General features: G+C 53.8%; 1 protein-coding gene across 2 annotated transcripts in view; it reads left to right on the top strand.

Annotated features, from left to right (window-relative positions):
• The window catches only part of LOC103566986 (protein FAM163A), a 72,487-nt gene extending 58,187 nt beyond the window's left edge, over positions 1-14,300 (top strand). The window contains exons 3-6 of one of the 2 annotated variants that reach the window (XM_070591715.1): positions 1,682-1,939; positions 5,698-5,789; positions 10,380-10,494; positions 11,086-14,300. In XM_070591715.1, the coding sequence (XP_070447816.1) occupies positions 10,402-10,494; positions 11,086-11,502 (510 nt within the window). In that variant the 5' untranslated portion in view covers positions 1,682-1,939; positions 5,698-5,789; positions 10,380-10,401 and the 3' untranslated portion in view covers positions 11,503-14,300. The remainder of the gene's footprint in view (positions 1-1,681; positions 1,940-5,697; positions 5,790-10,379; positions 10,495-11,085) is intronic. The other variant, XM_008543555.2, reaches the window with a different exon arrangement.
• Positions 14,301-15,941: the final 1,641 nt, after the last annotated feature.

Below are 15,941 nucleotides of genomic sequence, written 5' to 3' on the forward strand. Positions count from 1 at the left end.
TTGGTCTGCCTGCCACCTTCTACCCCAATAAACTCTTCTCCCTCTATGTTGCCAAGTGGTCCAGCTCTTACCAGGTCTACTCCCAAACCTTGGCATAGCCAATTCATCAAGGGAGGAGTGAGCACGAAGGGCCGTCTCTTCTGTTAGCAGCACAGAGGGCTGCAGGGACCCTGCACCCTCCTTAGACAGCAGCATAATTTTAAACACCACCCCCCCCCAACTTTCCCATAATCCTTACCCTGTAAGGGAAGGTGTATCATTTACCTTCGTTCTGCAGACGAACCTCAAAGAGATCATTTATTGTCCAAAGTCACACAAGTAATGAGTATAGAAGATAGAATCGAAACCAAACTCTTGGGACTCGTAGACTAGCGCTCTTTCCACTATACACAGCAAAGGAGATCAGAATGGAAGGCTGTGTGTTGGGACAATGCTCTGCATGCAAAGCAACTTCCCCGTTAGACCTGCCATCCCAGTGTCTAGAATGTGCAAAACACCAGGCAGCTGGAGTGGAGCTTTACAAAGACATGGGGTTCCAAGTCTGTGCCCTCAGATGGCTGTGATCTAATGAAGGAAGCAAAATACACCCACAGGACACCAGTGTATCAACAAATACAGTTACCTGAGTTCAAATAGGAAGGTCAAATAAAAATGTCAATCATGGAAGGCTCCCTGGGGGCGGTGAGAGCCACCTTCTTTTTTGTTTGAATTGGACCTTAGATGCAGAAGGTTAAGTTAATTGCACTCATATTACTTCTCAGATGCTCCATATTATCATCATTATTGGTCTATACAGGCCCTTGTTTTATTTATTTTTTTCTCTTTTATTCTTACTCCCATTCTCATTCTCCTCCTTCCATAGTCAGCCATTCTAACATATTTAAATATGTATCCATTTTTTGGGAAGTATTTTTGTTTTTGTTTTGTTTATTGAGGTATAATTGACATACAACACTACATTAGTTTCATGTGTACAACATAATGACTCAATATTTGTATACATTGTGAAATGATCACAATAAGTCAGTTAATATCCATCACCTTACCGAGTTAGAAAAAATTTTTTCTTGTGGCGAGAACTTTTAGAATCTACTTTCTTAGCAACTTTCAAATATGCAATTAGTATTAGTAACTATAGTCACCATGTGGTACGCTACAGTCTCATGATTTATTTTTCTTATAACTGGAAGTTTGTGCCTTTTGCCCATCTTCACCCATTTCTCCTATTCCCCATCCCTGCCCTCTGGCAACCACCAGTCTATTCTCTATATCTATGAGCTTGGTATTTTTGGTTTTTTGTTTTGTTATTGTATGTGTTCTTGAAAATGCGACCTCTTGGGGCCGGCCCAGGGGTGCAGTGGTTGAGTGTGCACGTTCTGCTTCGGTGGCCCGGGGTTTGTCAGTTCGGATCCCGGGTGCGGACATGGCACCGCTTGGCAAGCCATGCTGTGGTAGGCATCCCACATATAAAGTAGAGGAAGATGGGCACGGATGTTAGCTCAGGGCCAGTCTTCCTCAGCAAAAAGAGAAGGATTGGCAGCAGATGTTAGCTCAGGGCTAATCGTCCCCCCCCCAAAAAAAAAAAAAGAAAATGTGAATTGTTGATCTGTATGTTTGTATTTTAAATTCATGTAAGCAGTATTATACATCTCATTCTGGATTTTTTGTTTTTTTCACTCAGTGCCATGCAAGATCTATCCTTGTTGCTATATGTTGCTATGGTCCATCTCGCCCGTTGCTTTCAGCATCGCGTCATCCTCTGAGGTGTGCATCTACCTGATTTTACCTCTTCCCTCCCCAGTGACGATCACTGAGCTTGCTTCCAGTTCCCTGCCACCATAAACAACTCAGTGATGAACATCTTCGCACATGACCTCTTATGGATGTGTCGAGAAATTTGGGGGACATAGAGCCAGGAGCAGAATTGCTGTCTCACGGGGTATGTGTGAATTTAATATGACCAAGTAGTGCCAGCTCTCTCCCTCAACAGCTACACCCCACCAGCAGTGCCCCTAAATTCCCATCTCTGCTCCAACATTGGCATCCTCCAGCATCCTATTTTCTGCCAGTCCTACCATCGCAGAGCAATAGTTCACTGTGGTTTCAACTTGCATTTCTCAGATTACTCATGAATTTGGGCATCTCTTCATTTTCTTGTTAGACTTTTGAGTTCCTCTTTCATAAACCATCTGTCCATTGCCCGTTATTACGCTGAGGTTCTCTTTTTTCTGCCCTTGATGATTTGCAAAGTTTCCTTGCATCTCTTGGAGAAGCCCCTTCTCGAAGGGCACGTGCCTCTTTGCTGCCGTAGTTGTCCATCCGTGGCAGAGGAAGGAATCTGACCACCGATTCTTCACACCCTCATCCTGGAGGTCAGGGCTTAGTCATGGCCGTAAGTAAAACCAGAATACAAGGAGCCCTTCTTCCTATCCGCTCTGCCAGCCTTGCCCGAGGATTGGTGTCGGGAAGACAGGTAACCAGGCAAAAAAACTGTTGCTTTTCTCCGCAGCTGCTAACCTGCTGTGTCAATTTCACGAGTTAATAAATGATTGGAGAAGGCTTAACGTCACCAGAAGGAATTGAGATCAGCCGGTGCTTAGGCCCCACTCAATTAACTTGCACTCCTAAGGGGGCCGAGCAGGGAGAGGGAGCAGCCGATCCTTAATTACATGTGCTGGTGCCAGCTGCGGCTGGCGTTTCCTGCCAGCGTTCGCCAGGGCAGTGAGGGAGGTGACCCTGTCTCAGAGCACTGAAGCCACTGAGGGCAGGGCCCCTTCGGAGAAAACACAGACCCCCGGCCTTGTGTGGGAAACCCATTTCCCAACACATTCTATCAGGGTGGCGTTTAATGCACCCCCAGCCTCTACTAGAAGAATGGCTTTTAAGGACCCCCATCCTGACCTCTTGGTTGGCTTCCTCCCCCAGGGACACCACGTACCTATGGTTCTCCTCCCATGCCCTCCTCCTCTGCCTTCTGGCCCTCTTGCCCCAAGGGCGCAGAATCCAGAGCCAGTCTTGCTGTGGGCAGCAGATGATGCCACAGGCACTGCAAGGTCACCCACCTCCCCTGCTGCCTCCAGCCTGAAATCCTCCCAAAGACCTTCGTGCCTACATCATTTCCCAGAGGGCCCGATGGGAAGACTCAAACCTGTTAAAAACAGAGTCTCGGGCGCCTCCCTTGGAGAGGCTGCTTCAGTAGGTCTGGGGTCTCTGTTTTTTAACATGTGGCCTAGGTGATTGCTACCATCAAGCCAATTTGGGAAACTCTGCTTCAGGGGATACCTTAGGTCCTGGTGAAACGACTGCAGATCTGGAAAGAGAGACAGCGTACTAACAGCGGGGCCCCGGCCTGAAGCCAGGAGGCCCCACTCCCTGCGCCTCTCCTGCTCCGTCTTTATCTTGCTCTGTGTGGTTATGCAAGTCACTAGTCCTCTCTGAACTTGATTTCTTCATCTATTAAATAAAGATTTGGGGCCAGATCTCTTAGAGACCTTCTACTTCCATGGATCGTTTCTCTACAAGCAACTGGTATGTCAAACAAGCATGCTGCATAGGTTGTGCTTGAAAAGCAACATTGATTTTTTTTCTTCGAGTATCTCTTTACTATAAAATGTATTCAGTGGGAGAAATCTTCCGCTGGCCCTAGATTAAAAACTTGGGCCAGCCCTGTTCACTCTTAGGTGATGGTCTTGTAGTCACTCTAAGTTATGGATGCAGCCTCAACTCAGACATCAGAATGCCAGTCACAAATAATAATCGAAACACTCCCAATCTGATTGCGTTCTTCTTTCCTCCGGTTTGGATCAGCTTCAGGTTTGGAGCGGCTTGAGGTGGGCCACGTCCCTCTGCTGTCTGCACCCCCCTACTTTGACCTTCCCTCCTGCCACCCCCAAGAGCTGCTGTGTCACTAGCTCCGGGATTGAAATGGGGAATTCTCACTGGTTAGAGAGCAGGAATAAGCTTAAAACTGGCTCTTGCTTTTGTGAATGTTTCTGTGGCTTTGCTGAGGTTTCCCGCTGGGCCCCTCTCTCCTGCTGTCCCCTTAACCCAGGTAAGCACATCGTCTTTATTTCAGGTGTTTCTTGCAACTCCTTGCTCAGCCCCTGGGCATTTGGAGGCCACCTCCAGCCTCCTCGAGTGGGGTCTTCTCGTGCTTCCAGATGGCACTTTTAGACAGGACTCAAGACAACCAGTGTTTTCCAGCACTATGGCCCTGTCCCCTGGGGGTTGGAGTGAGGGATTATGGCTCAGCAACAGCTCTTGCCAAGGAAATCTTCCTCACCAAATCCTCACCAAATTATTGACCCATCTTTATTTGACAAAGCTGGGGAAAGGGTTCGTGGACCCTGAAACAGACATTCCTATGTTCCCATGTATACTCCCCTACACACGGCCAGGGCAGAGGGGCCCGTCCCCAGCTCACTTTAGTCCTCTGATTTCTATCAGTTGGCATCTCAATCAAAACATAGGTAGGAAGAGTCCCGCTCTGACATCCAGCTACATGTGACTTCCATTTTAATGAGCATGAGAACAGCTTTGAGAAAAGAAAGCCCAAATGCCCACAACACCCAAGGCAGGCACTGGAGACAGTATTGAGGCCCAGATCTGGAGGGGAGGGGGGTGAAAGCATGGATGGGACGACTCCGAAGGTGAGCATTTTGCTCCTTCTCGGCTTCTCCCGGAGCTCTGCTCCTGAGACCTGCTGACCTCGGATGAGCACCAGTCCCTGAGGCAGGCTAACATCTGGCCTTTGACTTCCCCCTTATGGCTGGGGCAGAGAACCCGGAGGTGGTCCGCCCTTTCCCCACGGAAGGTGACTCTGTGAATCCACTTAATGGTTGTGTTCCCTCTCCAGTACACAAACACACACCCAATGGGGCCTGACCTCCTCAGGACAACCAGCGGGGGGCTGAGCATCACCACCAGAGGGCGTCCTTCCTCTCCCCACACCACCATTCCCAGGATAGGGCCAGGCTCTCCTTGAAATAATGTTGAGTGGATATTTAAAGCATTTTGGCTTGAAGGGTCCCCCAATAATTGGATTCCTAAACATTTCAGTTGGGTCCTGTCTCCCCCTCCTCCATCAGCACTTCGTTAGATGATCTTATCGTCGTGTGACGACCTTGTCATACTGCAGAACTTGTTCATCTGACGGTGCAATGGGAATGTTGGCCTGAAGGAAGTCGGGATATTGGAGTAAGGGAAAAGAGTGTGGCTCTGGGCCCTGGGAATATGGACAGACCCAGGGAAGAAAGGGGAAGAGAATGGAAAAGACGTCTGTGGGGAAAAGGGAGAGGGATCAGCCGTGCAGGCAACAAGGACACATCCGCCAGGGGACATGTCCGAATTCTCCAGTGGAGGAAGAACAAGGCTGCTGGACTCCCTTCCCCACAGTGAGCCTCACTTCCCAGAACGGGCAGAGCCTCTTGCCCGGTATCCAGCTGTGCTGAGCAGAGGGTTCTGGAGAGCAGCACTGAAGGAAAGAACGGGATCCTCACACGGGATAGGATGTGGCCTTAGAGGTCTGTCCTCAGGTTCTTAGTCTGGGGGCCTAAGATGTGGATGTCAAGAAACAAGCCCCTTTGGGATCTTCCACTTCAGAGTCATGGGGTCACAAGCAGGTGCAAATGCAAGCCTCTCTGTCCTCTCGGCCTCCCCCTCTAGCTCTCACTGACCTTCCCCTCTCTTCTCTGGCAGGGACTGATGCCCTTGGCCATGACGCACCCCCAACTGCTGTCTGCTCAGGCGCAGCCTGTGTGACTGAGCCATCGCTGCTCCAGCTGTTTCACGTAAGTATAAGGCTCGAGAGAAGGTGTCTGGGCCCTGGGAGGGGAGGAGGACTGGTGGGGAGGGAGCTCCGGATAGTCCTGGTCACAGAAGGCAGACCCCAGGACTCCTTAGTGGGCAGTAGGTTCGTGCCGTTTGGCTGCCTTCAGTTCCTGAGTTGGTCACCACCAAATCATTCTGTCAGGACCTGCTGGGCCCTAGGAGGGAACACAGACACCTCTTTCTCCTCAGAAGCTAATCAGGAGGCAGCTAGTCTGATGGAAACTCCACAGCACTGGCCCTTGGGTCCTGACTCGGACGCTTGCTCTTATATGACTTCAGGCAAATCACTTAACGGTCTGGCTTCCCCTCCTGCGTGTGGAGTTTTTGTACAGTTCAAAGGGGGTGCATTAGTTATCTTTTGCTGCATAACAAACTAACACAAACTTAGCAGCTTGAACCAACACACACTGATTATCTCAGTTTCTGTGGGTCAGGAATCCAGGCATGGCTGTCTGGGGCCACTGTTTCAGGTTCTGTCACAAGGCTGTGTTCAAGGTGTCCACTGGGTTTCATTTGAAAGCTCAGCTGGGAAAGGATCCGCTTCTGCTCTCACTTATGCGATTGTTCAGTTCCTTTGGGGCCGTAGGATTGAGGGGCCTCAACTCCTGCTGTCCACTGGACTGGGGGCCAGAGGCCACCCCAGTTCCTTGCCACATGGGCCTCCCCAACATGGCAACATACTCCATCAGCACCAGCAAGGGAGAGAGTCGGCTCGCAAGAGGGAAGTCAGAATCTTGTATAATCTACTCACAGACGTGACATCCCATCACCTTTGCTGTATTCTGTGTGTTAGGAGCAAGTCACGGGTTGCACCCACCCACGAGGTATGACTTCCAGGAGGCAGCGTTCCTGTGGGGCCATCTTAGAGCCTGCCCATCACAGGAGGGGACGTAAACGGAAGCACTTGGTAAACTGTAGAGTGCTGTTTCGATGCAGGAAATTATTGTTATCATTTGCATCTAGCTGCAGAGAGAAAGTGAGCCCACCTGAAACCACAGGGAGCTGCCAGATATGGGAATTTAAAGGCTGAATTGTATTATTAGCACACCTGGGCCCTCAGGGAAACTGGCTGGGACCTGGCTAGTTCAGTTTACATGTGCCCTTTACACACGTCTTCTTGGCTTATGCTTGTAAGACTTATGCCAGACTTCAGCAGCCACAAAATGTCTGGGCCTTCCCTTTCCCCACAAATAACCATGTTTGGAGGATGTTTTAGAGTTTACAAGGGGCCCTCGCATCCATGAATCTCACTTTTTCCTCATAATCATGCTTGTAAGCTGAGTTTTCTGTTAATCTCTCTTTTGCAAGTGAGAAAGAAGGTCAGTTTCCAAGACAGGGCGGCTGCTAAGTGGCACAGTTGGGCCTTGAACCTGGGCCTTCAGACCCGTGGCTCTGCCTGCACTGCCGTGCGCCCCCATCTCCAGGCCACTTCTGCTGCACAGCCTCTGTGGCACTGAAAGAGCGGAGGCCAGGCGTGCTGGGCAGGAGGAGGGAGGGCGCTGTTCTTACACGGCTTCATAATTCCCTGTCTTCTAACATAGGCTGGCACATCCCGGATGACCAGGCCACAAGTTTCAGTAGAGTGGGTCACTGCTGCTCCCCCAACTTCAGGTCACTCCGTAGGCCTGTCTGTATCTTAAGCAGCCCTCAGTGGTGAGCATGCAGGGGAAGCCGGGCAGGGTGCAGTGAAGGCACAAACATCTTCCCAAGGCTGAGCTTCATCTGCCCCCCACCGACTTCCCCAGTGAACCCCTGAATCATGGCCCCCCATGCATCTGGGCAGAGTCTAATTGGTCTTGAACGTTGATGCTCAAGGCAGCAGAAAGGGTGTGAGCTGAGACAACCTGCTGCCCCCTGGTGGTAGATCAGAGTCATAACTGCCCAGCCTGTGAAAGAAATGCACAACGGCGGAAGGATTACCAAACTTGTATTAAGTACCTGCTGTGTGCCAGGCACTGTGTGTAATGCTGCAGGGGGATAGGAAACAGTATAAGACACAACTCCTCATCCCAAAGGACTCACGACTTAGTGGAGGAATCAAGATGTTTCCATGTGAAAGTTGACAAGCATCCTACCAAGGCAGGATTTGAAAAGTGGCACATGGAAAGTCATCCTAGTCTGCCCTTGAGGGATGGGCAGGATTCAAGTGGATGGAGGAAGTGAGGTCACACACTCCACCACTGAAAGGCTTCAGGAACCCCCGTCATCCCCGAGAGTTAAATCCCCATTTCTTGCTTGGCTCACAGCCTCTCCAGCTGCATGCCCACCCTAACCCCGTCCCAGCCTCTCCAGATTCCTTATAGTTCCTGGAACTCCAGTTCTTTCACGCTCCTGGACTGTCCGTTCTACCCTCTCCACCTTGTCTACTGGACAAGCTCCCACTCAGCTGCTAGGATTCACTCACATAGCATCCTCCATGGAACCTTCCCCTAGGAGTCAGTTGCCCTCGCCCTGTGTCCCCACAGCCCCTGGTCTGTGTGTCTCTGGTTGCGTGTGTTACGCCAAATCATAGGTATGTTAAGTGTCTTCTCATCACCAGGTTATAAGCTTCTTAAGAACTGGAACTGTCTGAGGGCAGAGGATTCATGCAGGGGGACAATGGGAGCGGGGAGAGGGAAAGGTCATTGGTGGAGAGCAGGCAGGGAAGTCGGGCAGGACAAGGCCTTGAAAGTTCCGTCTAAAAGTTCGTGCCCAGATCCATGTGTGCTGCAGGCAGTGTGATGCTGGGGAGGCTTTGGAGGACTCAGGGGCGCTGGGGCCTGATGAGAGGCTAAACCGTGGGTGGGGCGACGGGTGCTCAACGACACCCCGTGAGCCGGGTTAGGAAACTGCAGCAGCGCAGGTGTGAGAGCTGAGTCTTCTCTGAGGTAGAGAACGGAAGCCGGGAGGAGCCAAAGAACAACTTGAGGGTGTTAAGGTCTGGACAACTAGGGGAACACCCTGGGGCGTTGTCAAACTCTACTGCGCAAAGTCATCACCTGGGGCCTTGTTAAATACAGATTCGGACTCATTAAGCCAGGGGTGGAGCCCGAGATGCCGCATTTCTACCCACTCCCAGGGGCCACCCGTGCTGTGGTCCACAGAGCGCACGGTGAGCACCTCCGAGTGAAGCAGCAGCAGTGCTGGGTGCGTGCAGCATGATGGAGAGGAGCAGGCGGGGTCTGTGGGTGAGGAGATAGGTGCCCCGTCCGCCAGGTGAACACAGCAAGGTGCATGGCTTCAGAGCAGAGTGCCAGCCCCGCCTGCCCTCTGAGTAACGAACAACCTGCAGAAGCCTTCAGAGCAGCGCTGGTGGAACGGCTAACAGATGGAGAGGTCGGAGGAGGGGAGCCCAGTCGGAGAGAGGGTGATGGCTTAGCCGGTCATCATCGAGTTAGAGATGCCAGTGGGACATCCAAGTGAAGTGTCTGTCTACGATCATTTGGAGACATAGCTGGAGACCCATATTCGGGATTTGCAGGCTCAGTGAACAGAAGACTGGGAGAAGCCAAAGAAGAACCTGAGGATTTTAAAGTCTGGACAACTAGGGGAACACCCCTTGGCGTTGTCAAACTCTAATGTGCATGCAGTGAGGAAAGCAAGATGAGGTGGGGTGGTGCAGAGGGAGGAATCTACCCTTGGGGTCTTTTTCAGGGAGTGACATTCTTAATCTTCCAACATCTCCGTCCCTTTGTTGTCTTGCAGGTCACATTCCCTTTACTGAACCTAAGTGTTCATTGTCACTCTTCCAGCCTCAATATGCCAGGTCTCCTCCCACCCTCTTGCTCTGTTGGCACAGTCAGCCTTGGTCCCCCTGTACCCGAGGGGCTCAGAAATCCCCACTCCGTGGCCTAAAAGGGGAATCTGCCCAAGGCCAGAGAGCCTCATGGCCAGAGCTTGCGTCTATCCCGTTAGTTTAGCCTCCATTTTCCAGGACCCATCTTCCAGCCTCCACAACCTTCCAGGAGCTGAATGCCACCTGCCCCCTCCCTTTGGGCTCAGCTTGCTCTTGTTTTCCACAAAAGGAGTGTGTGTGTGAGCCAGGGCAGAACCAGGTGGAACTTTTTGAGATTCGGGCCTTGTCCACCCAGCTGGGGTCAAGGGCTCAGGGACCGTTGGTGTTTGTGCCCCAGAGGGCAGTGATGAAAAGCATGGCCATTAGGGTGAACTAAGCTGGGAATTCCAGCCAAACCAATCAAGCCTCAGTTGATCCTGTGTGAGACAGGGATAATTAAGAACTATCCCAAGAGTTTATTGGGAGGATCAACTGAGAGAACCAGGGGAGTGCTTGCTCCGTGCCTCACCCAGACTAATTACACTTCAGTTCGCTCTTGGCCTCCTCTCTTCCCTCCACAGCTGGAAGTTTCCCCCACCACCACCGCCCCCCGGGTTGGCTGGCCCAGGCCCTGAACCTCAGCCACGCTCCATCTTCAGGAAGTGCCTGGTGTCTTGGTGCCCAGGGCCCTTTCTGCTCTGGCTGCTCTCAGGTCCCCCTGCCTCCAGCTGTGCAGAAAGCTCCGGGGGGGGCCCGCCCCATGCCTATGCTCACCTCTCCACACACATCTTTGCAGAGTTTGATGGGGCGTCGGGCGGATGACAGCGGGAACGGTTGTGATCACTGGCGGAATCCTAGCTACGGTCATCCTCCTCTGCATCATCGCTGTCCTGTGCTACTGTAGGCTCCAGGTCAGTCCCTTGCGCCTGTGGCCAGAGGCCACCAGCAAACCACTGCCTCATTATGGGGGCAGAAACTGGAGGCCCACTTCAAGGGTGACAAAGCCCAAAGCTGTGGAATGTGGGGGGCATGAGTCAAGGTGGCTGGGAGTTGGGGAGCAATCAGAAGTGAGCCATACATCCCCCACCCTCTCCACCCTTCAGGGCACCCAAAGAGAGTGTGCTGCAGAGACACCGGGTCATTGTGTTGTGTCTCCTGCACCTCTGAGATTGCAGGAGTGGTGGGAAGGGCACCATTCTGGGAAGACTCTGAAAGCGGCTCCCAGCAGCCCTGTCCTCAATATGATTTGTGAGGCTGTCCCTCCCTGCCTCCCTCAACCGCCGCCTGGAGTTAATGCCCTGGGACATAGAGGCAGGAAAAGGAAGGTGATGGTCTTGCAAGGCTGGCATACACACTTTGGAACGTGGGCTTCTTGGTGTTGAGTTTTATCTGAGCACCAACAAAGTGCCAGGCACAGGGTCCTCCGTGGGGCAGGGGTGTGGGTGCCTGCGCACACTCTAGAGGGAGCATTCAGCCCTCAGGCCTCCCCTCTCTCCCCCCAGTATTACTGCTGCAAGAAGAGCGGAGCCGAGGATGCAGACGAGGAGGAGGCGGAGGAGGAGGAGCACGACCTGCCCACACCCCCCAGAGGCCCCATCTGCAATGCCTGCAGCTCCCAGGCCCGGGACGGCCGAGGCGGCCTGGTGCCTCTCAGCGGCGAGCCCTGCAGCCAGCCGTGCGGGGTGGCAGCCAGCCACTGTGCCACCTGCTCCCCATACAGCTCCCCCTTTTACATACGGACGGCTGACATGGTGCCCAATGGGGGCGGAGGCGAGAGGCTCTCCTTTGCTCCCACGTACTACAAGGAGGGGGGGCCCCCATCCCTCAAACTGGCAGTGCCCCAGAGTTACCCGGTGACGTGGCCAGGCTCTGGGCGTGAGGCCTTCACCAATCCAAGGGCTATTAGTACAGACGTGTAACCCCTTTCACCCCTGACCCCCCAACACACACCAAGCTGCTGGCCCAGCAGGAGCCGTGGGGGCAGCCATGACCCCTCCGACAGCCCGAAAGGACAGCCTCAGTTTCTTTGGCTTTTCTTGCCCCAGAGTGGAGGGGTCACCAGGATTCAGGCTGGGCAGTGCGTTGAGAACCCGGGCAGGGTCTGTCTGGTTCCAACCCGGTGGCCCAGAGGTGACAGCCTGACAGTTGGAGTTGTCAGCTTTGCCAGTTTCTGTTGGGACGTTCCTCTGGCCAGCTCCAGCACCACCACAACCCCCTCACTCCTCCCCTGCCCCGGCTTTGTGGACTGTGAGGAGAGAAGTGCCAGGGAGAGCTAACCAAAGGTGCTGGAGGCCTCCAGAATCCTTGGGGCGTGAAAGAAGAAAGGGGGATTAGGGGCGGGAGCGAGGTGAGAACTGGGACACTGCAGAATCTGAGAAGGGGGAGGTGTGGTGAAGGGGCCTCTTCAGGACTTGCTAAAACGCATTCAAGAGCTAGTTGACAATCTGGTTTGTACTTTGGTGATCACAGAGACGGCCATCCCGTCACTGCTCCAACATGGGTATCGGTTCCTGAACACACCACATCTGTATCTGCCCCCTTCCTCGTGGGACACGTCGAGTCGACTTTAAAGGCCATGTCGTAAGGTTATTTGTGGGGTCTGCACCGAAAAGTGACAGTATAACCTTGTCTCCCCGCAAATCCTCTTCCTCTGCCTCGGGAACCAGCTGCCCCTGCTGGAGAAGCTTTTTCGAGTTTTGTTGCTAGAGTTCAGGTGGCTCAGTGAATGAAATTTGCTGATGGTCACCGGGCCCTGGTGCACCGCACTGAGCTATGTGTGTGGATGCGGTCCTGTGAGGATGTGTGCATTCTCAGGTATGTGCACACACGGCAGTCACCACCAGCACACAGCGGGGGCTTTGCCACCTTCAGGAGCTGCGGAGTGGAGGGTCTCTGATGTCCCAACTAGAAAGAAAAATCTGACCCCAGACAGCTTGTGCCAAAAGGTGATTAAGGTGGCCAATCCCCACAGCAGCCAGCCGGCTGGGACAGAACAACCTGCGAGTCTCCAGTGGGACGATGCTGCAGCCATTGAAGCCACATAAAGCACCTCTGGAGGTCCGGAGTTCTGTTCCACCCATGACGCCACAGAGCAGACCACTCATTCCACCAGGGACGGCAGCCCTCGCTCCTCAGGACTGGAGGGGTTTGACTTAGCAATTGGATTCCACGCTCGCTGCCCTCCCTCCACTGCCCCGGCCCCATCTCCGGGTGAGGGCCTGTTTATTGCTGTCTCACTCCAGCCCCAAGTCCAGCTCCCACTTCCCACTTATAACTCTGCTGTGGCCTTATGCTAATTAAGTGAATGCATCTGATGAGTTTTCTGGTTGCCCCTGCAGTAAGGGGTCTCTGCCCGCCCCGCCCCCAAGCTCCACCCACTCCTGGCTTCTGAATGTTGCAGAGCGTGGCCCCTCTGCTGAAATCTTGATTTTGCATTTGAGAAAGGGCCCGGGGCAGCTGGGGGAGCGGGGGAGGGGAGAGAATTCACCACAACCTTTGCATTACTCTGTTCGGGCACTTGTCACCTTGCATCCCGTCTGTAACTAAGGCAATCAGAAGACCTGGCTCTGGTCACTCTTCGGTCACTCCTTAGCTCTAGGACCAGTCACTTATCCTCTCTGAGACTCCATTTTCTCCAGGGAAATGAGACTTGCCCAGATAGACTCTGAGGGTCCTTAATTGCCCCACGAAGCCAGCCTCCCAGAGATCTGCCAGCCTGGCCACCCTCTCTTGCCCTAATCCTGGCAGGGGCTGGATGCACTTGCCAACTGCCTGGTCCTGTGTGCAGGGATGCATGTTGGGAGATGAGAGACCACAGTAAACCACAGGACTAGCAGGCAAAACGATTGTAACCGGCAGTGAAAAGCAAACAGGTTTGTCTGACCTTCCTACTGAGTGACTTCAGATGGGAACATCTGTCTTCTACCAGCAGGTGACTGTAGGTGGAGGTAATGAGATCTGTCTCTCAGTGCAGAGGGACCAGCTTAGGAGGGCAGCCTTACCATACCCCGTCCCACCGCCAGCCCTTCTTGGGCCAAGCGCACCCCCTTGATGTGAGCTGCTGGGCCTGGCCGCCCTCGCTGCTTCCTGACCACCAGCCCCAGTGCCTTGCTGCCCTGGAATTCCACAGCCAGTCGGCCACGGCAGTGGCTGTCCCTCCGCACCAAAAAGTAACAATGCTTTCGTACTTTCTACTTTGGAGAAATCAAGACAACCCAGTTAACTCCGACCCGCTTCTTGCCCCTGATCTACTGGGGTCCCTGAGTGCAAAGCATGTCATGCAGTCCATATCCTCCCGTAGCTTCCACAGCCTAAATCTGTCAACCCACAAATCAGAGTCTGAATTTGGGGCATTGGAGAGATGGTGGGCCACGGCTCTCCCCCACAGTCCCCATTGCTCAGGGCACAGGCTCAAGATGGCCTGTGCGTCTCCCCGTGGCGGCGGGGCCTGGCCTGTGCCAGAGGAAGCTCACCCCACTCGGCTGCACTGCACTTTTCAGCTGCGGAGTCTGTGCTCTGGGACACTCTCTGGGACACTTTTCAAACTGCACCCTAAACAGGAAGAGAGGGAGGGACGGAGGAACACCCAGTCCTCTCCACCATCTTGTCTCCACCTCCACCTCACCACTCCTGCTCCGGATTTCTTGTCCCGCATCTTTGATAACTTGGAGTCACAACCAAGTGAATGTCAAAATAAATGAGGAATTTGAAATACAAATCCCACAGGGTCCTCTGTTCTTCACCTGGGGAGGGGGCAGCTGGGCGTGGATTTAAGAGTGAATGCCCCTTTTCATCACCTAGAATGTCTATTTTCAAGGCCCAAACCCACCATCTTCCTCTCCCCTGCGCTCGCACACTAACAAAGCCCTCTCGGTGTGCCTGCTATCCCCTTGTTGCCTCAGGCAGAGCTCACATCCAGGGAGGATGTGTTCTTTGTTGGGAAAAGGGCACTTGAAGTGTCATTGCTGCCGACCTCTCAGGTGGAAGTGGCCGTGCCGATGGTGGGGGGCCTCACTGGGGAGCAACCAGGCTTCGGCCTCCCTCCCTGCCCCACCCACGCTCACCTTCCAGGCCTCTGGTGTCCCCATCTGTAGCTCAGGGTTAAAGCATGAACTCTCTGAAGCTCAAGGAGCCCCAGAGTGTCATCCAGCGAGCTCTCGCATGTTGGAAAGGGAGGGAAGAGGAGAGATTGGGGACCAAATTCTCTGCTCAAACTCCAGCAGAGACTGTAAAAACAGGAGAGGTATGGAGTTAGGACCAGAGGACCAGGAAATAGTTTTGTGTGTGAAAGGGAGAATGCAGCGAGGATGAGGGTGAGGGTGGGTCTGCGTGTGTGTGCACGTGAGTGTGTATGAGAGAAAGACACTCTCCCCATCACAGGGCCACAGGGAGCCCTGACTCCAGCTGCGTGGGCAGCGGGAGGCCTGACCTGAGCAGTGCAGCACCCAGGCCTCCAGAGCTCGGGGAGCTCTGCCTGGCAGGCCTTGCCTCAGGCCTTCCGGGGGGCACAGCTTCCCCCTCGGCCCAGGAGGCAGTTGGCCACAGCTCTGTCACCAGTTGTCTTCTGGGAACAGAAACTGATCAAGTCTCTCATCACTGTGCTCACCCCAACCTCAAGCCGTCTCCTGCATCCCCGCAGAGCGGCCCATGCCCACCCACCCCTGCCTCTCACCCACACGTGGTGTGGCAGGGCTACCCCCTCCCCCACCCCCACCTCCCGCACCTCTGTGCAGCCTCAGGCGTTGTGCTGGGATCACAGCCCAGGCCCAGCTCTTCTCCCTGGTAGCACCTGAGCCCCCACAGCCTCAGCCCCTGGTCACAGGTCCACTGTCCAGGCCCAAAGGGGTGAGGAGGGGCGGGCAGAAGCTGTGGGCAATATCGCAGGCCCATCTCCCCAACACCCATGGGTCTCTCTGACCAACACAGTCCCTGGCGCCCTAGACCCCATCAGCCCATAAGCTGTGTCATGCCAACCCAGATCCCCAAAGCATTGCCCTGTCCCTGCGGTTTCTGCAAGAAGCTTCTTCCACCATAGAAACTTCTCAGCCGTTTTCTATACTCCAGTTTACAAGTGTTGCTCAGAGCCCGCTGGTCATGTCCAGGGGAAGCACACGGAATCATAAATATCCAAGGTTGGGGGCTCTCAGACAGCGCAGCAGCGAGAAGAGGTGCAATGCTCCCCCAGCTCCACTTGCTCAGGATGGAAATGGCCCACACTCCTTGAACCTGGGGCACTGACCTGGGCATGTCACAGACAACAGTGACAAGGACAGCCAGCACCTCTCCCTCCTCCTCAGCTGGTCCAGGCTGCTCCTCTCTCCTCCCTGTTTGGCCACTGTCTCCACCTTAGTCCCCCAGC

Source organism: Equus przewalskii, chromosome 23 (genome assembly GCF_037783145.1).
Source record: "Equus przewalskii isolate Varuska chromosome 23, EquPr2, whole genome shotgun sequence".
Taxonomy (NCBI): domain Eukaryota; kingdom Metazoa; phylum Chordata; class Mammalia; order Perissodactyla; family Equidae; genus Equus; species Equus przewalskii.